The following is a 27,939-nucleotide window of genomic DNA, read 5'->3' on the forward strand; positions in this document are numbered from 1 at the left end:
TCATAGGGGTGGTCGTGCCTAATGGAGGGAGTTATTTTCCCTACCATCCCATGCTTGATTGGTTTTTTCAAATGTGCCACAGTATTCATACTCCCTTTCGGAATTTTGCAGGTACGCAGATTTTCTGAAGCATTCTTTTGTTTTGAACATCCAAGAGATGCTGCCATTGCATACCAGGAACTTCAGTGAGTAGCATGAATCCGAAATTAAAATGATTTTATTTCCTTTTACATAAGATACCTATCTCAGAATTTATCAGTGACAGAATATACAATATTTACAATGCAGAAAATAGGAGAATTTGATGTTCAGAAATCCCATTTAATCCAATTGGGTTTAATCTTACGAATTACTTCATGAAAGACCCATACCTTATGTAAAGAAGCATATTGCACTGTTACCCACTCCCTCCATGTCTCATCTGCTGTAAGCTTGGTAGTCCCATACAGCTCTGGCTCCCCTTCTATTTGGCCATCTTGTTGTATCTTTATTTTCACAGGTCAGAATCTCTTACATTCATTATTACACATTACAGATTTTCATAAGTAGTCTGACTAGCATTGCCTTCTGTTATACAAATGACTTAACAGTTAAAATAGCCAGAATAGATGCCTTCCATTTTTCCCTACTGAGTACATTTAGATCAATTTTCTTTGACTTTAAAGAATAATTTGAGGGCATTGTACTGAGCAAAAGAAGTCAGACATAAAAGAGTCTATACTATATGATTCTGTTTACGTGAAGTTCTGGAACAGGCAAAACTAAGGTGTACAAAGTCGGAACAGTGGTTGTCTTGTGACTTGGGCTGGGAGTTTGACCGGAAAGACATGAGAGTACTCTCCTTGTAAATGGAAATATTCGGTGTTATGTATCTATTTGTCAGAATTGTACAGCTAAGATTTGTGTATTTCAGTAACTGTGAATTTACCTAAAAATAAACTATAAATAATAATAGAGTGTGGGGGTAGGTAGTGAGTGAGGGTATAGATAAAACAAGAAGGGCAAAATGTTAATTGTTGAAGCTGAGTGATGGGGTTGATTGTACTATTCTGTTTACTTTTATTTGCTTGAAATTTTCCATGAGAAAATGTTCTTTAAAACAAACTCTTTTGTACTAGAAAGTTATACACTTTGTTTTAAATACCCGTTAATTGTATTCATCAAAATGTGTTAGGTAGAGCAATAGCCATGGAACACATTTTTTTTTCCCAACACTATCATCAAATCATTAGTAGGCATTTGAGCTTTTGGTATTTCTCTGATATGCTATTCTCAGCAAATTAGGAAGTTCAGACATTAAACATAGAAACTCACTTTGAAGTAACATTTAAAAGTATAGAAGAATATAATAGAAATTAAATAATTTATCAACAAACCATAATTTTTTAAGCCAATAATTTATTGTCAACAACCCACAATTTTCACTTTACCAGTTTTTATTTCTGACCAAAGAGCTCTTTCATCAGGAGGTTACATTTTGAGGAAGGGGTACAGGAATGAGGAGGGGAACGGGAATGGGTAGAGTCTATAAGGTGGAATTGGGTGTAATTTTTAAAAATTACAGTCTGACTTAAGAAATATTTTTCAGTGCTCAGAGTCATCTACAGATGTGCACCGCTATCAAAAATACTTCCTTCTGCAGTTCTCTTCCACCCCTACCTATTGAATGTAGTGAATTAGATGGAGATCTCAATTCATTACCTATAATCTTTGAAGATAGGTATTTAGATTCAGTTATTGAAGGTAAGTATAATCTAACTAAAATATGTAAGCTGTGTGTGTAATTTTCAGTATATTCTTCCTAATATATATAAAACCATTCCCTAATGTGGGGACATTTTTCCCCTCCAGTTTTATTTATTTTTGAGGATATTAGAAAGTTATAGTCAGAAAAAGTAGACTTAATCATGTGAGTTCTCCCACCTTGTTTTAAACCTGAATTTTTTTTTCTTTGGATAAAAGACTTAGATGCACCCTGGATGGGAATTCAGAATCTTCAAAGATCAGAGTCCAGTAGAATGGATAAATATGAGACTGAAGAAAGCTCTGTAGCTGGACTTTCTAGCCCAGAGGTGAAAGTCAGACCTGCTGGTGCCTCCAATTTTTGGTATACAGAAGGTGAAAAGCAGCTCACAAAATCTCTAAAAGGAAAGAATGAAGAATCAAATAAATCCAAGGTTAAGGTCACTAAGCTCATGAAAACAATGAAACCTGAAAATACAAAAAAAATTAATAAAACAGAACTCTAAAGATTCTGTGGTTTTGGTAGGCTACAAATGTTTGAAAAGTACAGCATCAAATGATCTCTTTAAAAGCTTTGAAGGCAATCCTTCATATAGTCAGAAGGATCCCACAGTGTGTGGATATAATTGTGACCTAAAGACCTACGTCAGACAGACAAGTCAAAAGGAAGCTAGCTATTTGCCAACTAATACAGAGAGAACCGAACAAAAGTCTCCAGATATTGAAAATATGCAACCAGACCTGTTTGATCCTTTGAACTCTGGCAGCCTAAATCTTTGTGCAAATTTGTCCATTTCAGGTAAACTTGATATCTCCCAGGACGATAGTGAAATTACACAAGTGGAACACAATGTGGCAACCCGAAGTTCATCAGACGATTGCCATGATCATCAAACAAACCCATCTTCAGGCGTTAGAACAATTGAAGTAAAGCCCTGTAATAAAGATCCTTTCAGTGGAGAGAAAATAACTGTTAAAATAGGACCTTGGACAGAGCTTCGACAAGATGAAATATTTGTGGATAGTTTACAACTACCCAACTTTGAGTCCTTAGAATCTAATGGTAAATCTAAATCTATAGAACTAACACTTGAAAAGGAAGCTTTGCAGGACACAAAGTATCGTTCTGTTGGAGAATCATTAGCTAAGTTAAGAAGTAATCAACCTACTTCTACAAAAGAATACCATGTTGTAGTAAGTGGAGATACAATTAAGTTGCCAGATATTAATGCCACATATGCCTCATCTAGATTTTCAGATTCAGGTGTTGAAAGTGAACCAAGTTCTTTTGCAACACATCCAAACCCTGATGCAGTATATGAAACTGTTCAAGGGCAAGGTCCTTACAATAATGAAAGATTATTTCCTCAGCTTTTGATGAAACCTGATTGTAATATAAAATTTTCATTAGGGAGTCATTGTACTGAGAGTACAAGTGCTTTAAGTGAAATACAGTCATCTTTGACATCCATAAACTCTCTACCTTCTGATGATGAACTGTCACCTGATGAAAATTCTAAGAAATCTGTTATACCTGAATGCCACCCAAGCGATAGCAAAACTATATTAACAACTCTCGAAACAGTTGATTTGTCAAAAGGTGATGATGCTAAAAAGTCAAGTATTGTTTTGCAACAGCAGAGTGTCATATTTTCGGGGCATTTGGACAATGCAACTATAGCAATACATTCCTTAAATTCAAGCACTAAAGACCCTTTACAATTTGTTTTTTCAGATGAAGATACTTCCGGTGATGTGAAAAGTAGTTGCAGCTCCAAATCTAACTTGGACACTATGGGTAAAGACTCCCAGAGTCCTGATAAATCTAATAACTCTATAGGGACAGCAATTACATTAAATTCAAAACTTGTTTGTTTAGGCATCCCTTGTGTTGTTTCGGGTTCCATTTCTACTAATACAGAAGTTAGTGAAGATAGAACTGTGAAAAGAAAAAATAGTGATTCATTAGATCTCAAGCAAATAAATTCAGAAACCCCTACAGTTAAAAATGAAACTCATCCGGGTATAAGCGATCCTTTTTCAGCCAGTCCTGATATGGTAAAACAAGGGCTTGTGGAAAATTATTTTGGCTCTCAAAGTAGTGCGGATATTTCTGACACATGTGCTATTAGCTACAGCAATTCAGTGAGCCCTCAGAAGGAAGCTTCTGAAAAAGGAAGTAGTAATCTTCAGGAGGAACAGGGGAAAGAGGACGAGGAGGAAGAGCAGGATCAACAAATGGTTCAAAATGGGTATTATGAAGAAACAGATTATGCAGCTTTGGATGGAACAGTAAATGCTCACTGTACAAACAGAGATGCACTAGAAGAAGAAAGAATTATAAAATCAGAACAAATAAACAGTGAATTTCTGAGGGATGGTATAAATATGCCTACTGTCTGTACTTCGGGTTGTTTGTCTTTCCCATCTGCACCACGAGAGTCTCCTTGTAGTGTTAATAAGTATTCTTCTAAAAGTAAATTTGACGCCATTACAAAGCAGCCAAGCAGCACTTCTTACAACTTCACTTCATCAGTTTCCTGGTATGAAAATTCACCAAAACCTCAAATACAAGCGTAAGTAATGGAGCACGATAGCATGTGCTTCTAAATATATGTAAAGATATTTGTTTATTTATTTCTCTGATAACACATATATTTCATATTCTCTGGTTTGTGTAATACAAAAAAGTGATTCTTTGAGTAACTATCTAAAATGGAGAAATGAACTCATTTTTACAATTTGACAGACCTGTAGTTTCCTGTGTGATTGTTTTTTTCTATAAGCTAGACATTCCTGATATAAATTTTCCATTGGTAGTTTTGTTAGAAATTTGGAATAATTGAGGTTAAAACCCTTTTTTCATCAGTGCCTTATTTCTCCCCCGTTAACTAACTCCCAGACAAAAGTTAGGTTTTATAAGTACATCTGGCTAATAGGGACAATATTAGACGATGAATAAGAGGCTAGCAGTAACTTCCTAAACCTACCAGACTCAGATAGCCTCAGCTAAATCAGTGATTTCCAGAATTGAGATTTCATGGACCAGCAAAATATCCAGAAAAATTTGAAGATGACATAGTTTTACTAGCCTGCTACTGGTTCTCAAAATATTCTACTACCTTACCCCAGATGGAGTTATAATCCCTAGAGTGAAAGGTCTGGTCATGTCAACAGTAGATTTTAAAGTTCCCAAATTATTCTGATTTGTACACATAATTAAGATCCGTAGTGCCTAAAGCTAGTGAAACCAGTGAGGTGATAACAGCCCATTAAAGAATTACCTCCTTCTGGGTACCTCAGCTCTTCCTGAGTCATTAATGAAAACAATGGTCTATGTGTTTCACCCAGTGTGTCCTACTCGGTTTAGTAGTGTAGCTTCTTTTAGTTTTACTTTTATGCATCCAAATGATACAATATTACCAAAGTTAAAATTTTTGATGTTTGCACTCCCCGAGTTGATTAATCCCTCATTCCAAATGAGTGTCTGCCACCAATTATATTTAGTCACATCCCCTACTTAGTTCTGCTTCTTCTTGTTGCTATTTTTATACCAATACAAATACAAAATACAATACAAATACAATTTTTTTGAATACCAATACAAAAAAAATACAAGTAACGTAATCTACTAAATACTATAACTACCATTCTCACTGTTACACTTTGTAGAATAGCTCCTTCCCCTCTGTTTGGGTAAGATTAAAAAGGAGCAGAGAGGACATGATTTGATTACAGGCTAAGCATCAGTCATCTTTCCAGTGCTCCCGGCTTTTCAATGCATACAATATAAAACTTTGTATAAAGCGTAACTCCACCCCAATATTTTCTTAATTGATTTCAGATTTAAAAGAATATGTTTAAAGTGATTTCAGGTTTAAAATATTCATTGTATTTGATCAGAATATGTATTAAAATAGTAAAGAAAATTACTCTGTTATTTCTAATTCGTTTAGGTGATCCCACATATTTTGATTAGTTTAAAATCACATATTGCTGGGTTTTCTTTTCTATGAAAGTCCATAAATTCAGCAAATTGTCTTTTTGGTTCTACAAACTGAATATAATACTTTGTAAAGAGTATCTTTTATAATATTTTGCTTCAGCTTCCTTCAGGCAAGAGAAGAATTGAAGCAACTGAAACTCCCCGGGTTCATGTACAGTGATGTGCCCCTGCTGGCATCCTCAGTGCCATACTTCAGCGTGGAAGAAGAGGACGGCTCTGAAGAGGGCGTTCATCTCATCGTCTGTGTGCATGGTTTAGATGGTATGAAACAGCTGGTGTCCCAAAGCAACTCAAGGGTGTTCTTTTCCTCATAGATCTCATTTAGTTTTATTTCACCTTTAAACGGAAAAGATTTTTTAAATTGCTTAAACAAATTGAATCTTAAATACATTTTAAAACAGGAATATGCTTAATTTTGCTAAGCATCGTATAAGATTTTCTTTTAAGTAAATTTTCCATGGAATTGACATCCATGTGCCAGCATCTAATTTATTTTAACTTTGGATTTTTCTGTCTTCTCTCTGTGTTTTTTTCCAGCTCTCACCTCATAGCAATCATTTTGTCTCCCTTTGATAGTCTTCCTACTTTCCTTTTAGCTTGAGGCTTTAAACCTTATGGACTAGAAAAATCAACACCTAAAAATTAAAGATTCACTAATTAATTAGAGTATAATTTAAATTCTAAATACCTGGTTTTAGTGCTATGGTTTTTGTTATAAATGACAGCTATTTGGGTTACTCAGCAGAGTTTTTTTCTTGATTAGGAATTATATTAGAAGATACCAAATATGTCTAGACTAGTGGGGTATTACTGTATTATGATGTTATTCTGTAAGAAAAAATTGACAAAAGATTTTATGGATTGTAAAAATACTAAATACAGTTCTGAGCTAATAAATGCTCATGAAATTGAAGATTTTTCTTTAAAAAGAAAACTTGACTCTCAAGAAATGAAATACCCCAATATTATTATTGGGGTGGTACTAACCTCTGCCACCCCAATAATAATATTTTCAAATAATTATCCCCCAGAGAATCTCTGGCACATTCATCTTTGAAATTTTCTAGAAACACATTATCCCTATGTTATATAAATTGTTGAAGAATAATAGAAAAAAAAAGACTGAGTACAGCGCATTTTATTCCTTGAAGTTAACCTAACCTTGTTACCAAGTAGGAAAAACATATCACACTCATACCCCCAAAAACAGTAGATCAGTTTAACATAAATACACTTAATAAAACTAACAGTATTGCAGAAATTTAATTAATTAATTAATTTTTAAAATGTCCGAAGAACCCTCTAGCAAACAAGATTTAATTCCCAGAATGCAAACATAAGTAAATATAAAGAAATTGATTAATAAAATATGCTACATCAGCAAATCAAGAAAGAAACCATTGAAAAAATGCAGTATTCATTCCCAGTGATGACAACTAAGCACCAAACTTGAAGCCTTCATTAGCACTAGCCATAGTTCATTAATATGATTAAGCATATGGATTCCCAGCCAGTGGAAAACATGTGCTTAGTGGTGAAACACTACAGGTGTCCCTTTTAAAATCAGGAATAAAAAACAGTTGTATCTGTCAGTGCATGAATATGTAAAAGATATAAATATTGGATGGGTAAAGTAAAAATTCAGCAATTATGATGACATGTTTATATTCGTAAGTAAACCAAAGGGATTATAAATATTTTATATTTCTAGATATCTTCTAAATTAGTAAACTATCCTAGTTTATTTAAATGGATTTTTATTTCCATACGTACATACCAGTACCACCAAAGGAAGTCATCAGATTAAATCTAAATCTAAAATGCATCTAGAGTAGTGATGGTAGGCAGTAAGTACGTTAGTCAGTCATTCACAACTACGTAGGAAGCACGTACCTGAGTGAGTGCTACCAGTGAAACAAGTGCACCGTTAGAGGGGAATGTGAAAGCATTGGTGTGACCAAAACCTCCTAAGAAACAAAATTGTTGAACGACATTGTCGGCTCATAGAAATAGCTTTGCAATAAAAATTGAGGACTCTTATTTCAGACTGGATTTTCTATTCAAATTTGGCATATGCCATAAACTTGTCTTTTAGAACTGTAAAAATATATGATGATGCACTTTATACCTTTTACTGTATCTCATCCTTTAGACATAATTTTTCATTTTCTTCATTTTCTAGGTAACAGTGCAGATTTGCGATTAGTAAAAACTTATATTGAACTTGGACTACCCGGGGGAAGAATTGATTTTCTTATGTCTGAAAGAAATCAGGTACAACATCACAGTGTTTCCAGTGGAAGCAAACATTTTTGTACTAGTTTCTACCTATTATTTGTTTGCTACAAAATGCCTGTAGTAGTAGAAATAATTTTTCTGATTTCTATAAAATGTAACATTAATACATTTCCCAAAGAAATAGAAATGATTTACAGGTCAATTTATGAGCTCTTCACATGAGCAAAATTTCTAGAATTTCACATTTCTGTGAAAACATTAACTAAACCATTGTAAATAACCTTATGTTAAATGTTGGCAGTGAGCTAAACAAACAAGTAAGTGAAGTAAGTGTTATTAAGAACTTTGAACCTTTTTTCCCCTAGAAGCTCACTCTTTTTGCTCATTTTAATACAATGACTATTACTTTCACACTAACTTCCCTTAAAAAAAACAAAAACCACTGGTCTTAACCATGTTTTCAATGCCTAAACTAAAAATAATATTTATATTCAGTTTTTCATGTGATTATACAAATTCAGAATATAATGTGTCTGTTTTGCTTTTGTTTAGAATGATACTTTTGCTGATTTTGATAGCATGACTGATCGCCTTCTAGATGAGATAATACAGTATATTCAGATATATAGTCTAACAGTCTCAAAAATAAGGTAACTTCTATAATATTACACAACTATTTTTATATCTCTATGAATTACAGAAAAACTAAACAGAATTTATGATAGTTTTGTTGTCCTGTTCTGAAATATAGGAGACCACAACTGAATTTAACTTAAAGAGAAAAAAATTAAAAGATTTTGGGAAAGGCCACATATTACGTGATTCCGTTTATATGAATTGTACAGAATTAGCAAACGTATAGACAGAAGTAGGTTAGTGATTGCTTAGAGCTGGGGGAAATGGAAGATGCGGGGAGTGATAGCTAAAGGGTACAGGATTTCTTTTGGAGGTGGTGAAAATGTTATAAAATTTCTCGTAGTAGTGGTTGTACAACTCTGAATGCACTAAAAACCAATGAATTGTATACTTTAAATGGATGAATTATATCGTATATGAATTATATATCAAAAGCTGTTCACAGAAAGAAAGGTTACAAGGAAATGGGTATACTCATATATTAAAAAAGAAACAATAAAAATATTTTCACAGTTTCAGGACTATACTTTGTGAGTCAGGTTTCTACAAGCAAGAGATGATGATCAACATAAGCTCATTATTTAATCAGATAGACGTGGGAGAAAGAAAAGAATTGGTTTCTTCTAATCCATTACGAATTAAATAAAAAGTCAAAACTAATATTCCAGCCTCGAAAAGAATGGAATAAACTGACTACTTTCATATCCCAACTAGGTTAGAGGAAGAAGCTGACTCTATACTGTAGGCTTTTGTAGCGTTTGTTTCCATTCTAAAGTATAGAGTAGGGACTAAGAAAAGAGATAAGCAGATTTGTATTTGAAATCATTTTTTAAAAACAGATTTCTGTTAAAAGTCAGAACATGATTTTTAATGCAAGTTTATTGAGGGGAGGAGAGATTATTTTCTTGTTCTAATTAATCTCTCCATTTATAGAATTTAAAATGTGGTTGCTTTACTAAATTTTCTACAGTGATCTTGTATTCCTTTTATTTATTTATGATGAGAAAGTAATATATTATTTTAGTTTTTTCATTCATCCACGAAAAGTATACCTTCTTTCAGTTGAGACTGTCAATTAAAATAAACCATTATCCAAAAGCCAGGTCTGACTGATTGAGGACTGTTAGTTACCATCATAACTCTCACCCCACAGCTTTAAGAACTTCAATTTGGGAAGGAAGTTTGTCCTGAGCTTCTTACTAGTTATATGTGTAAGCTAATGTTACGTAGTACAATAGCATTCAAGCTCTCTTCTTTCAGTTAATTGTCCCCAGGGATTCACATACTGTCTATTATAAAATAATACTAAAAAAAGGGGGTTTTTGATTTATTCCTTAATAAAAGTGAAGTGCTTTATAAATATTAGTTATTCTTTTGGTATAACCTTAGGCTTATAGTAGGAAAATACATGTTTTACCTGTGCCTTGAAAGTACTTTATCAAAGAACCCTCCCATTTTTGAGTGTGTACCAGAGAATAAGAGAAATGAGTATATAATTTCTTATAGTCATCCTTATATGTGCAATTTCATTATTTTGTTTTAAATCATGACTTAAGTAAATAATTGTGTGTGCCTAAGGAGGCAAATTTATCGTCTAGTCAATGTATTATTACTTTTTAAATGTATTTATTTCTAAGCAGGTACAAACTATTATGAGTAAAAATTTTCTGATAAGTAATGTCTTGTCTCTATAAGAACAAGCATTAAAATTATATAATAGGAATTTTCTACTACATTATCAAACCATAATTTTAAAACATATTGGAAATTTTAAAATTCTTAGTATTTCACATTAATGTATAGTGATATCAGCTTTGATATTTGTTTTTAAAACTAATACTATAGGAGAAACGTTATTTTTTTTTCTCTTAAAGCTTTATTGGACATTCACTGGGCAATTTAATAATCCGTTCAGTGCTTACCAGGCCAAGGTTTAAATATTACCTCAACAAACTTCATACCTTTCTATCTCTTTCTGGACCTCACCTTGGTACACTCTACAATAGCAGTGCTCTTGTTAATACAGGTAAAACGTTTTGTTGTTCAGTATAAATAATATGGGGAGAAAAATTTAAGTACAAATTTAATATTTTCTCGTGTTTACGTTAGAGCCAAATTGTCATATACTTTGAATTTCATAAAACAAAAGATGTAGCTATTTTTCTATTTTGTCATGCACATGAAATAAGCTGATAAGTCATTTCAGAAAACTCATCTTATCATATTGAGATACTTGTCAAAAGGCCTGAGCACTTTTTTCTTTTTTTCATTAAACTGTCTAAATATTTTCAGTAAATGTTCATCTTATAAACAGGTCATTCTGTTCCATTAGTTGAACAGATAACAAATAAATGTCTATATTTAATATGTTATAATGTTATAACATATTTTATATAGAATGTTAACTCTGATTTTTCTTTGATAACAATAAAGGGATTTTATGAGAAAATAAATTCTAAAATTTTTGAAGAATTTACATTAAAGTCAAGAGCCCAATTTTGATTAGAATAAATGTTCTCACTAAGAAAGATCTTTATTCTTGATTTGCCTTTTATTTTATTTAGTTTGTCCTTAGATTTTTAAAATGGTTTTTATAGTTTAGTCAATTGATTCCCAATGAGATAATAAATTAGATTTCATTGAGTCTTGAAATTCTTATTTCCATTTTCTCTTCCACTTTTTTTCTTGACAAAGAAAGAAAACCATTTTCTTTTGTATCAAATGGTGGCTTTCAAAATATAGGTGGCTCTAGGTTTTTAGTTTCAAAAAGGGAACATGTGAAAAATGAAATACATAAATAATGAACGATAGAACCCAGTATGAATAAGATGTAGTACTTCTAATTTCTTTCTTCACTAAAGTTTTCCCTAGACAGGCTTATAATGATCAGATTTAATCAATTAAAGGGTTCTTCTTTTCTTCTCCTGTTCCCTCTGTAATATTAGAAGCACCATAAATGGCAATGAATATTCCATAATCTTTAAATCCAGTTCCAGAGTGATTAGGGTTTCACATAAGGGGAAGATGCATTAAATATGGGTAACTGATAATATAAAGAAATACAATTAAATATGAAAGTTAAGTTATATTCAGCTATTACTAGAAAACATTAACCAATTGCTCATTCTAAGCGTTGGTCCTTATACAATTGGTCTACCATTAACTTAACTGTTATTATTTGTAGTCTCAAAACTCTGTGCTTAGGCATTTGGATCTACTACTGTGTTTGAAGTTTTATCCCCCTCTGCTTTATAATTTGAGCAAATATATCTAAAGGTACACTTTTCCCAAATTTGTTCTTTGTAAACTATTATTTATTTTATTACTGTTTGAGAAAGAAATAGCAAGCCACGATTATCAACCACGATTGACCCATAGTTAACCTATGTATTTATATGTATATTTGTTATCAGAAAATGGAAATACTTTGCAAACATATTAGCCAACAAATGCTAATTTGAGGGATATCTTTTTTGAAATGAAATATATATTAAAATTCATAATCTTGGCATATGTTACCATATATTTCAAGTTATACTTACATATGATTTATAACTCTCTAGGTCTATGGTTTATGCAAAAATGGAAAAAATCAGGTTCTCTTTTGCAATTGACATGTCGAGATCATTCAGACCCTCGCCAAACTTTCTTATACAAGCTTAGTAATAAAGCAGGTAAGTGTATAGTAACAGTTTTGAAAACATTCACATCCTTTTTAAAATAAACTTTTAGCAAATAAATCATCACCATGTCGTTCTGGTGATTAAAAAAGTTTTAGTCGATTATAATTTCTTAGTAATGAAATGGCAGACTTACAATTAAGACTAAGCAATCCATAGCATGGTTTAATTTTCTCGTGATTGTATTTATCTTTTAGGAGCTACACAGCTCTTTGAAATCATCCTAAAATTTTTAACATTTATAACTTATACCAATTATAAGTTAGTCAGTTTTTTAATTAGGCCTCTGCATGTCTTAGCTCTCCTGTCTTTCTAGCTTCACCTACCCCAATTTTCAATCCTTGTTATAAACTGACACATATTGTTCTTCTTTCCTATTCTAAGTCTATCAAGCATTTCTGGAAAATGCCAGAAACTAAACTATTAATATTTATTCCATCTACAAATTCTCACCACTGGATGAGTCTTGTTATTTGTCTTTTATTAGCTGATTATGAACAATATTCCCCATCTTGCATGTATTTTGTATGCTTTCACAGCCCGAAGTCCCCAACTGCTTTGCATTCGCACTTTCTACATGATCTTACTTACTTCTGACCTTTCCATATCTCCCTGACTCATCCTCAGACTTATGTCTTCCCAATACATTCTTTCCACTGCATCCTTTGATATCTCTACCTGCAGGGAACAGACTGCCCTCCTCTTTATTTTATTCAAAGACTGTTATTTCCACTTCCTTCTGAAAGTGGAGACATAACTGAAACCCAGATATTACCCCACCCAACCCTCATCTCCCCCTTCCTGTCTATACAACAGAGCTTGGCAAATTTTTTCTCTAAAGGGCCAGATAGTAAATATTTTGGCTTTGTGAGCCATATGATCTCTGTAGCAACTACTCCGTAATACCACTGTAGCACAAAAATAGCCATAAACAATATACAAATTAATGAAAGCCCCCTCCTTCTAAAAATATTTTCCTCCCTCCAATTCTGTAACATCAGCCTCTCCAGATTTTCTTCCATCTTGACTCTCTGCTTCCTACACAGGCTTCTTTTCTTTCCTTTCCCCTTAAAAGTAGGTGTTCTTGCGCTCTGGCCTCTGTCTCCTGCTCGTCTCACTCTGTACATTTTTCTTTTATAGCATCATCTCATTTCTATCTTCACCATTGGTGACTCTCAGATATGTATCTCTAAGAGCTCAGTCCTCTGTGCTGTGCTCCAGACCTGCATGCCCCGCTGCCTACCAAACATATTCACTTAGACGTCTCATGGATGCCTCAAATGCAATGTTCTCAGACACCTCCTCTTTCCACTCAAATTTAGTTTTCTGGATTCCACAACTACAGGAATGGCACCCCCATCTCCCCAGCCAGAAACTTAGAAGTTGTCCTAGACTCTTGTTCACTCTCCCCTCATGTCTACTGAGTTGTCAAGCCCTGAAACATTCAGCTTTCTTAGTAGCTAATGGAGGCTTCTCTTTTCTTTGCCACTGCCCTAGTTCAGCCTTCATCATTTTTACTTCGATTATTGCTGCAGTCTCCAAATTAGTTACCCTGCCTCTTTATGCCCCCTTCTCTCCAATCTCACTTCCTCGTCAGATAAAATAATCCTCTAAAAGTTAAGTCAGACATCATTGCTTCTGTTGGAAAATCTTTCATGGTACCTTATAGCTTTCAGGATGAAGTTTAGATTCCATGGCTTACAGCATGAAATCCTTTTGAATCTGGTTACTGATTCTTTTACTTGCTTCATATCCTACTCCTCCCACATACATATCCTTTGCTTTAGTCATGCACACATGTTTTATGCTTCCTTGCGTTCACCCGTGCTTTTTCTACTGCTGTTCCTCCCGATGTGTTTACCCCATCCTTTTAGAACTGATTCTTTCCATCTTAAAAAGTTAAACTCAAAGCACCACCTACTATCAAAAGCTTTTCTTGATGCTCTGGTTTAGTTCTCCTGTGCTTTCAGAGTACTGAGTATATGCCTTTATATCCCAAATCTTGTATCTCCAGGACTGAGTTCATTAATGAATTCCAATCCTCATTTGCCTGCTAGACATCTCTATTTACGTATCAAACTAAGTATGTTTAATACTGAAATATTGTCTTCTTTTGCTCCCTCTTTTTTCATATTTTTTAAAATGGTACTTTATCCTCTAAATTATTTGGTTTGAAACACCTAAGTGTCATCTTTGAATGACCCCACTTCTTTGTGTTGTCCCACATCCCAAGATTGTTAATATTATCTCTGAATTCATATTAGCGTTAGGTATGGACCTCTTTTATCATACCCATTATAGTTTATCTCATGTGAGTCATTTTTAATATTTTATCCTTTTTTCCTTAAGTATGATTTATTGTGACAACCTTTTCCTACCCCCCACCCCTACATACATATCCAGTTCTTACGTAGTTCTTCCTAGTAGGTGTTTGGTATAAATCCATTGAATCAATGAGTGATCTTTTTCATATTATTTTCAATATCCAAAAGCAAATCAAACATTGTATAGTATGCTGAAAATCAAATCCACGTATTCGGTAACTGATACCATGTTTCCCTGAAAATAAGACCTAAGCTGGACAAACAGCTCTAATGCAACTTGTGGAGCAAAAATTAATATAAGACCCGGTCTTATTTTACTATAAGACCGGATCTTGATATAATATAATATAATATAATATAATATAATATAATATAATATAATATAATATAATATAATATAATATGTAATACTGGGTCTTATATTAATTTTTGCTTCAAAAGACGCATTAGAGTTGATTGTCTGGCTAGGTCTTATTTTCAGGGAAACAGGGTAGTTCCAAGTCTGAGGTAATTTGAACTTGTAAACTTAAGCCACGGCATTTATAAATCTGTTTTTTATCTTCATTACTATCATCCATGTCCTCCATCCTGCTCTTGAAACATTTGATATGAACACTAGACAGATTTAGTAGTTGAATATAGCCCACTTCATTTGAGTCCTGTTTTTGCCTTTTCAGGATTCTGCTTTAAATGTTGTTATTAATATGATAAAGAGATTTGGGAATAGTTATTTCATGTATTGTCTATTACCAGAATCAGTGAAAGAAAAGTTATTTTAAAGATCTAGTTTTATTATTTTGTTTCTAAGGGTGTAAAGAAAACAGTAAGTTACTTATAGTGTACAGAAATACATACTTGATTAATAAAACTATAAGATATTCCTACAAAATCAAATATAGCATGTAGTTCTCATGTGAGAAAAGCTTACTGACACTAAGTAGAACCATTGTGTGTGGCTGTGGAGTTTGTACCACTGCTGCTTATGAGTCAGGAATTAGATGAAAGGCGAAACAAAATTAAATGTTCCCTGGGATCTGTGTATTTATACTGCATTTTAGAAAGTAAAATTTAAAACTTTTGCTTACAAGTTATTAATTTATTATTTGCCTTATAACGTATGGCCAAATTCTCACCTCCCCTCTGGTTGTACCAGCCTAACACTGCTTTTAGGAGCCAAACTTTGAAGGCACACGTAGGTATTAGTTCTAGCTGAAACACTGACTAGGTTGCTTAATCTAAATAAGCTTCATTTTCTTCATTGGTAAAATGGGAATAATAGTATCTTCCTCACAGGACTATTAAAGATTAATTGTAAACAATTACCATTCTCAGTAACATGGAATTCAGTAAATGTTGGGTGATAAAAATAGCTCTAAATGAAGATGTGCCTGAACTAAAGTAATATTAGTGTTTTAGATTGTAGAGATTTCCTTTCAGAATAACATCACGAGTATATTTTAGGAGATATTTTTAACAGAACTGTTTAAAAACAAGCTCATCTATATGTCAATATTACTAGCTATAAAAGAGTACTCAAATGACTTACTAAAATTGTTCTTATGTTTTAAGATTTCTATTTGTATGCAGATACAAGTTGATTAGTATACACATAAATTGAATTATTATTATCATTGGAAAATAACATGAAAGAATATTATTAGAATATTATTAGTATCTTTTCTAATAATCATGACTAATGAATTAAATAATACTAAAATATGGGAATAAGTAATACCGTGTTTCCCGGAAAATAAGACCTAGCCGGACCATCAGCTCTAATGCGTCTTTTGGAGCAAAAATTAATATAAGACCTGGTCTTATTTTAATGTAATGTCAGACTGGGTATAATATAATGTAATATAATATAATAATAGAATATAATACCGGGTCTTATATTAATTTTTGCTCCAAAAGACGCATTAGAGCTGATGGTCCGGCTAGGTCTTATTTTCCGGGAAACACAGTAGCTGACATACATATGGTACTTTACTATATTTGAGATACCACCGAAGCATATCGTACACATTGGCTGATTTAAACTTATGAAGCAGGACTATTATTGCCTCCATTTTGCAAATGAGGACACTGAAGCGTAGAGTGGTTGAGTGACTTGCCACAGGTCACAAAACCAGTAGGCACTTGTGCATGGTTCAAGCCATGTTATGTTAAGCCATTAATGTATATTTTCAAGAACTTTAGAAGTGATTTCTAATTGCAGTTTTAAATATCAACAAATATTCACTAGTTGATTTCAAAATTACAGTATTGTCACAGGGGTGGGAGCAAGTCTGTTTTGAGCTATGTACCCCCCCCATCCCTTTCTGTCATCTAGAGAATTGTGAAAATTGAGTAGTCAGTTCCTAGGAAACTATTACACCTGAATATATACATGTATTTATTTTATTCACAATGTGGAAATATATGGGTTTACATTAGAAACATAAGTAAAATAGAAAAACAAAACAATGTTGACCTAACTATTTTACTTAACTAATATGCTATTCTCGGGTGTTTTTAAACAATCAAAAAGCCCTAGTGATAATTTGTCTTTTACATTTTCACTCTTTTAAAGGTAAAGTTTTGGATGCCCTAGTCCAATTATTGCTTCTGTTTCTTCTGAATAGCCAATTTCCTGCTCTTCGGGGAAAGCCTAAAATAACCTGTCTAAACCAAAATCCAGCCTTCTACCTTCTTCCCTCCTTTAATTTAAGCAAAGCCTCCCTTGGGGGTCTTCCTTATGCAAGGTTTTTTTCTCTACAACATATCATTAATTAGTAGCTTTCCTTAATTGAAAGCTATTTATTATTTTTTAATTAAGGAAACGTTTAAAAACCTAAACTAATTTGTATGATTTATAAAACAATTGAGAAATGTTATACTTTTTATAAAAATCATATATTTATTATGAATTGTCTTTTTTGTTTTGTGTGTTCACAATAGATCTTCTAAAGGGCTAAAGAAATATTACTTTTAAGAGGAAATTACCTTTTTTGATTAAGGCATTACAATTGTAAACATTCATTAAATTTTTATAGCAACTTCTGGCCAAAAAACCTATAGTAGTCTATAAATTGCAGATAGAATATATAAATAGTTTACACAGTATAGTTATGGCATACTAACATCTCAGCAATGAATTATCAAAGCAAAGAAACAAGCTAAAGGAAGGTAAAGTGTGTATTATATAGATTAGGTGACACCAGTCAAGGTTCCATAGAGAGAAGGATCATGGACACTCTTGCATTCCTTGTTGAGGGCTCATATATAGCCACATAAGAATCTATAATATTCTATTTTAAGATCTTCCAAAAAACATCTGCTTAGAATCTCTTTACTAGCTGTGGAACTCTGACAAGTAAAATATAACAGTTAAAGAAGTCTCTTATTGTGCTACTATGGCATAAGATAATCTTTTCTTCCAGCAGATTACAGAGGTGTTTAATAATAGCTATGACTTGATTTGTAAATAACATTTCTGTTTTGTTTCTGAAAGTGTGGGAAAGAATCAGCATCAGCTAACGTTATTTTAGGAAGCAAATTCTTCCGAATACAGTGTTTAAAATTAATGAATATAAAGAATAGTTTAATTTTGCATAGAATATGTCAATTTTAAAAGCACAGGTTTTCTCAACCTCAGCACTATTGACATTCTGGATTGGATAATTCTTTGTCGTCAGGGATTGTCTTATGCATTGTAGGATTTTTAGCAGTATCCCTGGCCTCTACTCACAAAATGTCAGTGGCACATGCACCCCTCCACACCCTTTCACATTCCAAATCCCAGTTGTGACAAAAATATCTCCAGACACTGCTAAATGTCCCTCAGGGTGCAAAACCACCATTTAGAACCACTGTTTTAGCCAATACCAGAGAGTAAATAGAAAATGAATATGAATTGCCTTAAAACAATAAAATTTCAGAAAAAAATTAGTCACCAAAAGTTTCAGGAAGACTAAGATAATGAAGATGAAAGTTACCATTTATAATGTTCATAAATAAATCACGTTATTATATAGAAAAATATTGAAGATTTACTTTAATCTTTTTCTTGGTAATCCTGAAAATTAACTAAATATTTACAAACTTTTCTATTAATAGTTCAAGTATCTCATTCTGCAGATGGGGAAATCTTGTTACTTTCCCAAGTTAGAGAGAACTTCAAGCGAGAATTAGCCGTTTCAGGGGCTGAATGAAGAACTAACCCTAAGGCCAGTTAACTAGGTCATCGTTAAGCAGCTAGAACCAGTGCATATGCAGAGAAGATGAACCTTGAATATGAGCCTCCCAAAATATTAGCTGGACTTCAACTCAGATGAAGTACTTCCATAATTCCCATTGTAACTCTGGGCCTACCTTGTTTCACTTGAGTTTCTACCCTCTGTAACCAACACTGCTAGAAACCAAAAGATTCAAAAAGAGTCACATTCTATTTAACTAACTTAGTTCTTGGCTAACACAATAGGCAAACCTATGCAGAAGTACAATATTAGTATTAATTTATTGTTGAAAAACTATTACTAAAATCTACTAAATTTAGAATGCATTTTAAAGTACAGTACTGTCTTATGAATCACATTTAGAAATATGACAATACAGTATATTTATATTAGTATCATGATCTTTGATTTTATTTATTTCATCCTCATGGAATCTGCGAGTTAAAGGGTATATTAGAAACCCCCTCCTCTACTCTTTGTTGATTTTGCATACTTCCGTTCCACTGAGCGGCCTGAACCCGAGGAGACATATACACTTCTTCCCTCAAGGATCTCATCTAAAGCAGTGATTCTCCACCTGAGTATCGTTTCTCTATAGGAGTATATCAGAATCTCTGTAAAAAGCTATTTTGAAAAATATATTTAATATAATTTTTTAATATAATGCCTATTCCTATAACTATAGAAATAAAGCAGTGCCAAGAACTGGGGGCAGGGTTATTGTAGAGGAGTATAATGTTCAAGGACTGATTGATTTTTATTTTTTTTAATGGGAGATAGTATAGTGTTTTGCATACTGATAAGAATGATCTGTACAAAAGAGAAAATTGATGATGCAAGAGAGGATGGGACAACTGCTAGGCAGGAGGGATAGGACCTAGCCTACAAGGGTAAGGGCTGGCCGGAGGTGGGAGCATGAACAGTTCATCAGAAGAAGCAAGAGTGAAGGTAGAACTTAAAAGTACAAGTATGGTAGGTGGGTTTGTTTTAAAGTGGGAGTATATGGAAATTCTCTTCTGATTCTTCTGTATTCTCAGTGAAATAGGAAGCAAGTTCATAAGGTAAGAGTGAAGAGAGTTAGAAGATGCTGGTGATTTGAAAAATAGTCACTTAGGAAAGTACGGAAATGAACATTGGTGAGAAGGCTGCCACAGGCTGTGCAATGCACAGCTCCAAGGAGTGTTAGTCATGCGAACTGTGACATGAATGCTACTCCTGGACTTGTGCAGTATGGTAGCTCTTTATGGAGAACACAAATATGTACCGTTTAGATAAATGAAAAAGCTAATCGTGCTGTTATATGACTCATTTCATACTGCTTGAGATAAAATTTCAGTAAAAGCATCATACTTAGATTCAAAAAGTACAGTACCTAAAACAACTTGGGAATGAAAGTGATGTACAGTAGGACAGTGTGTTCATATTTTTGACTTGCTTCCTTTCCTTACCCCTTAAGAGAATTTTGAAAAAAATGTGTACCCCCTTGTATAATTTTAGGATAACGCTTAAAAATATTTTCTATAATTTTAAATAGTGGCAAAAGATGTCTTCTGGCATATCAGGTAATACATGTTTACTGTAATTGTTATCTTCATAAAAATATAAAGACTTAGCTCATTCGATTGGAGTTATAGATTTAGCTCATTCAATTCAATTTATAGAAAATGTGTGCCATAAAATCTAACTGGCAAAGCCATTTCTTATTGTCAAACAAATAAGTCAACTCAAACTTACTTTTTGTCAGAAAAAGTTAAGATTTCATTCATAATTTGCTTGGTTCCCAGACACTTTTATACCTCAGGGTTATACACCATAATAAGATCTGAAATAGATTGGAGAGACATCTTTCTCGTGTAAAGTGGGAGAAGGACAAGTCACTTTTAGAAAAGCACTCATACGGAAGTTGGGCTCTGGAAATTAATTTTCTTAAAGCTCTACATGCCATCTACATTAAGGAGAGCCTTAAATTACTGCTGGGGTAAATGTAGATCAGTTTAAAGGCTTCCACTCTAGGATGTATAGATGATTCCCTAGGTAGCGCTAATGCTGATGAAGATATTGCTGTCAAATGAAGCCAAAAGTAGCATGAATTTGTCTCATGAAATGTGAAAATGAAGGGGGGGGGGAAATCAGGTTTCCTTAATGAGTATCTTTCTAAAATATGATTTTAAAAGTTTCTATAATTGAATTAATTCCTGTTATAAACATTTGATTATTTCACTTATGTCCCTAGAATGTTATGTATTTATATTGTCTCAAAGTGTTCTCTTTGGGAAGAAGGGACGATGACCTTATATTTGGCATAGAGGGATATGTTCATACTCAGCTGGTCGTGTGTCGGTCTGCACTATTCTCATTGGGATCCTTAAGTTCCAAGGGAGAAAGAGAGCTTCTGCAAAGGCTTCCTGTATTCTGGATCCACAGTAGTCCCCAAAATTGGCCTGTCCCTAAGGATCTGAATTTCAGTGAGCAAAAAGTATCAAAATTTTACTCTGGAACATTCCAGAAATGAAATATGCACTACACATCCACTTATAATGTATTGCCATTATTTATTTGTATCTTATTTAATAATCACATAAATTTTTTATATTTTATTTACTAGTCTAAATAGTAAAATTAGAACGTTACTGATCTAAAGTAGTCACGAACATAGTTTCAGTACTTAAATGAGGTAATTAACGAAGTATCCCAAGGTCACAAGTTCTGAATTCACCTAGTTTAACAAAAAATGAAACCTGACAAGTCTGTGGATGGATCATGAAACCCGTTATTATTACTAAAAAAATCAAAGCAGATATCCTCTTGAAATACTCAAATAAGGAGAAAATATGAATAATATTAGACAAGAGTCAAATGAAAACTTAAAGTAAAATGTCAGCTTTAAAAGAGTTCATATAAGCTGTTTTGTTTGTTTTTATGGAAGAGTATAATTATGTTTCTTGGGGAAATATTCTTAAATATTGAGGAATATATTTGGAAAGTAACAATGCCGTGAAATATTTCCTATGGAATTTTAACCCACCATATCTAATTTCTCCCCTACCCGCCATACCATAACACCACAATCCTTGCTCTCAATGCAAACACACTTTCCTCTTATCAGCACACAAACTCCATACAATGAAGCTGGGGGTGTGTGACTTGTAGATAATATATAGAAATGTGGAGAAAGAATTCATCAGGTATTTTAAAAGCCATAAACTTAGTGCTGCTGAGTAAATAAAATGGGGGGATCACTTAATATACTAATAAGTTCTAAATCTTGTTAATTATTACGTTATAACTCAGTATTTTCTCTTCACAGGGCTTCATTACTTCAAAAATGTTGTGCTAGTGGGATCGCTACAGGATCGCTATGTTCCTTATCACTCTGCCCGAATTGAAATGTGTAAAACAGCTTTAAAAGACAAACAGTCAGGTAACAAAGTAAATTAGAAGTATTTCGAAGAGTTATATCTACCCATGAGCTTTTTCTCAAATTTTTCGTCGTCACTTTCTCTCCTTTTGCTTCTTTTTTTCCACCCACTGATATAAATTAGCTATCTTTCCTCCACTTTTCTTCCTTTCCTAACACCTGCCACCTCAGATGTTTTTGCCAATGAAAACATAGGTTTTTTTTTTTTTATGAAATAGTTCTTTAATTACAAATCCTTCTACATTTTTCTGCCTCAAAAGTAATCTGTACTTTGATTTCCTCCGAATTATTGGAATTAGTGATAATAGCTATTTGGAGTCAGAAGGAGACTTGGATGCACGTTTTATAACTGAGGCTCAGAGATGCTAAGTGGCTTATCCAAAGTCACTGCTGGTTAATTACAGGCTCAGAGTAAGAACCTGGGTGTCTTACCTCCCAATATTACCTCAGTTCCTTTTTTGGAATGAGGCTGATTTTAAACAAATTCTCAACCCTGCTTTTCTTTCCCATTGTGACAGTGAATAGCCCTTTCTGGTAGGGACTGTCTTAGACACATTTGTGTTGGCATTGCCTAACATGGTACCTGACACATAGTAAGCACTCTATTCATTTAATAAATATATTTTTAAGCCTCTTGTGACATCAGAATAACTTTTTTTTTTTTTTTAACTTCTGTTCTAGCAAGAGTCCACTTAAGGGAAAAGTCTAGAGTCCACTTAGAGAAAAATTCAGAAGACATTTAACCTTCAAATGGGTCACTAAAACAAGACAAATGTCCTTTGTATTAACAGTGAGATTCTGTGCCACTGGGGGACAGGGAAAATCTAATAAAGAGAGGTTTGGATTTCTTCCTATGTAAGAATATTTTTTAAATAACATGAAACCAGAAATCCAACTTGACTCACAATGAAAACTAAGAAGAGAGGTAGGAGTAAAAAATTTTCTATGAATCTGTGATATTAATCTTTCTCTTAAATACCTCTCTCTTCTTTCTCTAACTGTACTTCTTTCTATGTACTCGTCATTCCTCACAGGACTACATCTGCCTCTCCTCCAAAATTTAATACCTGGCTCCCTAGAATATACATGTTCCATGGATATGTGTTAGCTCTTATCTATTAGTAATATAGTAATGCATAATCATTAAAAACTGTTTTGCCCCTTATACAGTAGTTTGTGCTTTTATGTATATGTGTGTGTATATATATATGTATATTATATTATATTATATTATATACAGATATAATATATAGCCTTTATCTCTTATGCTTAGCATAACCTCAATAAATCCATTGTAAGAATTAACCAAAAAGAGGGAGAGAGGAGCATAATGTTGGAATTAAAAGCTGAACCAAGCATTAAATAAATCTTCAAAACAAAATAAAAGATTCTTTTTAATCTTTGAGCCAAACTCATTGTTCTTCTGATTATAGGAAGTTGCTATTCTGAAAATAATGTGGAAATATGTGGGAAAATGTTGAGTGCCTCGGATTCATTTTTAAATTACTTGCTATAGATTAAAGTTTCAAATTTTGCCTTAATCAAAATGTTTCAGCATGGCTACCTTTTCATAATGCTTTAATGAGTCATAAGTAACTTAATGTTGAAGAAAATTGTTTGGTATAGTCATTGCTTTGAATTAAAAATATCAAATTGACAGCAATAATGTTTAATAAATTTATTTTTACTTGGCGAGAGAGATAAATAATCTATATTTTTTCTATAACAGTCTCAAAAATGATAGTGAAAGAAAAAGCAAACCTTTTAAAATACCTTTTTCTGCTTCAAATGGAAATAATGTAACTAAATTTTATAAATTATATAGAAGTCGACATAGAATTTTTTCAGTTACTCATGTGAACTAATTTTCCTTTACTTTTCCATAGGACAAATCTATTCAGAAATGATTCATAACTTGCTTCGTCCAGTTCTGCAAAACAAGGACTGTAATTTGGTTCGATATAATGTCATCAATGCATTGCCCAATACAGCTGATTCGCTCATTGGGAGAGCTGCACATATAGCTGTTCTTGATTCAGAAATATTTTTAGAGAAATTCTTTCTGGTCGCTGCCCTCAAATATTTCCAGTAGGATAAAAACATTGTTAGAGACTTGACAATTACCTCATTCAACAATGATTCAAATAGTGTATTATATTAAAGTATACATGCTGATAAGTTCTAAGAAATATTTATACCTTTTTATATGGAAGATAATTTATATCATCCATGTTTAGAGCTTTTTAAACATCAACTTTACTTTCTAGGTAATGTGGCTGTGCAATATTTTTTTAATTTTATCTTTTTACTTTTCTATTACTTTTTCATATATTTTGCTACATAAGTATTTCAGTGAAACTTTAAGCCCATATATTTGTCTGATTATTATTGGCTTTCCACAATTTTTACATCAAACTCATATTAGAGGCCATTATTGCTAGAAGAGCATGGGACTTTAAATTTTCTAGTATTGGGGTATATTTAGTTAATTATAAATTTTACTTTTAACATTTTACTCTGTTTTAACTGGAAATAAAATTATGGCTGCTAAAATATATTTTTTGAAGTCAACTCGTTAGCCCTGCCAAACCAAGTAGTTCATATATGACAATGTTAAAAAGTTTTCTATAAAAAGTTATTGTTGCTATTAAACATGTGTCATGCCTATTAAAATATATTTTCTACTGGTGATTTCAACATTATTTCTCACATTGACTTTTATTACCGGAACTTTTCATGTTCATGTTAGCAGTATCTAGAGATTTTTGAATGTTTGAATGCCCTCTGCCTTGATTTCGTTGGAATTTTGTTAAATTTAGTAATGTTGCTTGAACTTTTTGATTACGTTTCTTTAACTTTTTTCGTGAACTTCCTTGTATGTACATAATAATTAAATGTTGAAATTTGTGAAATACTTTTATGAATTTAGATCATTTTTAAATATTGTTAAAATTTGTTGAACTAAAAAGAAATGTAAATAAAATAATTCATGTTAAAAATGGAAAATAATTAACTTTACATGTTTGGTGATACAAATACAAATGTTTTTGATATATGGAGATGTTAAGTCTCTTAACTTTCCTAAAGGTGCTGAATAGCGTAAAATTCACTATTTTCCTTTCCTGTTTTACTTGTGAAAATAATGCACTAAGGGTGGATAGAAGGTCTGTTTGCATTTACCAGTTGTGATTGGACAGAAGGTTTTTGTAAGTATGTATTGTATAATTGATGCATGTTTATTTTAAGCATTGTGTTATTGTTCTGGTGTTAATAAATGAACAAATGACTATCTAGAGGAACAGCTAAAACACTTGTTTATTTTCAGAATACTAGAGGTACATTTTTATTTTTAATTGGACAGACTATATTAATTAACTCTCTAGACCAGTATGATTGTGTAACTTAGAGCCTTTGTATTTTTATAATTTATGTCTTTTGCATATATGTTAAGTAGTTAAAAGGTATTCCAAAAATCTTTACTTTTCAAAAAGTACTTGAAAATTCAATGAAATGACTAAGCAATAATATTTCAAGTGCATTATAACTGGAAAACATAAATATATGCATCGTCTATCACGTATTTTTGCCATACACAATTTTCATCTTCACGTACGAGTATGTTGGCCCTGAATTTGAAATATGCTTATTGTAAGTTTGAAGAATCTTCCAGGTTTATCAAAGGATTCATTCTTACTCATATTCATATAATTATATTTAAGGGTAAATTGCTCTTATGATCATATTTGGTTGATTGGTTGTTGGTTGTTTTAATACAGTTTTAAAAGCACATCAATGATCATGGTTTAAAAATCTAACAACTTTACTTGTGGTTTATCAATCAGGGAAACTATGAAATGTTGTTCACCTCCAAATTCAGATTACAGGGATGGGATGGGGAAATGATTATCTGAAACAGGATAGTTGACTCTTAGAGAAGCTCATTAAACTAATAAGAATTCTTGGTTGCAAACAACAAAAAACAATTATGATTAACTTAAGCCGAAAAATAATTCATTGGAAGAATATTAGGCAGCTCACAGAAATAATAAAAAGGCTGGAGAACCAGATTTGGAAAACAGTAGAAACCAAAGGAAGCCAGATGACCAAAATCATAGCCAAGTTCCAACGTCAAGAAGATCTGGAAGTTCATGTATACATCTGCTGGCAGTGATGCCTCTGAAAACTGGATTTCAGACTCTGCTTATTTGCATCTCTCATTCCAGGTTAAAAGTCTGGTGGGAATGTCCAACTGACCACGCTTAGTCTTGTGCCAGCACTCAGGCTGTCAGACATCAAAGACCACAAGTATATCTGACCTTTTCAGCTTCCACAGTAGAAGATGGGACCATTTCTCCTACCAAGATTACTAAACATATGAAATGGATTTGATGAGCCAGCACCAAATATAAAAACATAACAGAGTCCTACTATAGTGCATTTCTTTGTCTTTCCAACATCTACATATACCATTCTTCCCATATTTACACATGTTAAATGCTCCTTCCTAACAGAATACTATTATCCCTCTTCCAATTCTAAGTCCAGGATCTCAGTATGATATCCATTGCTCCTCTGGTTCTATAATCTTGTCTCAATAATTTGCAACCTATAGACAAAATTGTGACCTCACCACCACCCCTATATACAATAATAGTATAAGATAGGAAAGAAAATAGAAATTGTTAAGTATATAAGCATATGCATATGCCAATGAGGAAGAAAATATTGCTACAGCAGTGTTTTACAAGCTTCCTTGGTGAAAATTACCTCGGTTACTCGTTTAAAAATACAAACTCCAGGCTACCATTACAGACCAACTGAATCAATCTCCAGGACAGGATATGAGTAGCAGCATGTTTTATGTCCTAAAGTTCTCTGATTAAAAAAAAAAAAAAAGACAACCTATGGTAAATACAGTCCAATTCTGCCATTGGTCATAAGGCTAGATGACATCATCACTGCCACTCAGTTTCCTTTGTGTTCAACCAGCAACTCAGCTAATCAGATTTTTTTATCTGGTGGGTGACCCGAGGTTCTCAGTCGTGGGTGGTTTCACCTATATATGGTTGCAACTGTCTTTGCTTATTTTTTTTAATTTAACATAGTCATGGTAGGAGGTATTCCAGGAGAGGAGAGTCCCCCAAGTTCTAGTCAGACTCCTCTCCCTACTCCCTTTGCTCCCATGGTCATCAGGGCCAGTCAAGTCTAGCTAGCACCATAACCACTTTCTGCCTTTCCTTACATAGAGAAATGAGCTAAAAATGACCAGTTGGCAATCTCAACTTCCAACTCAGAGAAAACATTGTATCCCTTTATACCCCACTCGGGGTGCAAAAATTGGTACACCAACAGAAACTGGAATCATGGAGATGGATGGCAAGATTAGTGAAGGATCTGAGATTTTATCCTATTTGCCGATTTGCTTGCCACAGTTTCAAGGATGCTGACAGGAGACTCCTGGGTAAGAGACAAAAGACTATTACAGCAAAAGAGCCAAAGTGTCCGCATTATTTGTACCAGTTCCTAGAGCCCCAATACCCACAGTGAGGCAGAGAGCCAGATAACATCTGTACACATTGCGGGTTGCATTACAGGAGAAAAATCCAGGGCTGAGGGGCAAGCAGCAAAGAAGCCAGTATGTTTCTCCCAGAGGAGCAGCAGTTAACTGATGGTAATG

General features: G+C 33.1%; 1 protein-coding gene across 1 annotated transcript in view; it reads left to right on the forward strand.

Moving 5' to 3' along the window:
* The window catches only part of FAM135A (family with sequence similarity 135 member A), a 107,122-nt gene extending 81,552 nt beyond the window's left edge, over window positions 1–25,570 (forward strand). Inside the window, 11 exon segments of the mRNA XM_033099372.1 lie at window positions 112–185; window positions 1,589–1,743; window positions 1,963–2,222; window positions 2,224–4,319; window positions 5,850–6,010; window positions 7,932–8,023; window positions 8,540–8,637; window positions 10,498–10,649; window positions 12,187–12,297; window positions 22,152–22,265; window positions 24,149–25,570. Of these exon segments, the coding sequence (XP_032955263.1) occupies window positions 112–185; window positions 1,589–1,743; window positions 1,963–2,222; window positions 2,224–4,319; window positions 5,850–6,010; window positions 7,932–8,023; window positions 8,540–8,637; window positions 10,498–10,649; window positions 12,187–12,297; window positions 22,152–22,265; window positions 24,149–24,354 (3,519 nt within the window). The 3' untranslated portion in view covers window positions 24,355–25,570.
* The last annotated feature ends 2,369 nt before the right edge of the window (window positions 25,571–27,939 follow it).

Source organism: Rhinolophus ferrumequinum, chromosome 3, assembly GCF_004115265.2.
Source record: "Rhinolophus ferrumequinum isolate MPI-CBG mRhiFer1 chromosome 3, mRhiFer1_v1.p, whole genome shotgun sequence".
Classification (NCBI taxonomy): Eukaryota; Metazoa; Chordata; class Mammalia; order Chiroptera; family Rhinolophidae; genus Rhinolophus; species Rhinolophus ferrumequinum.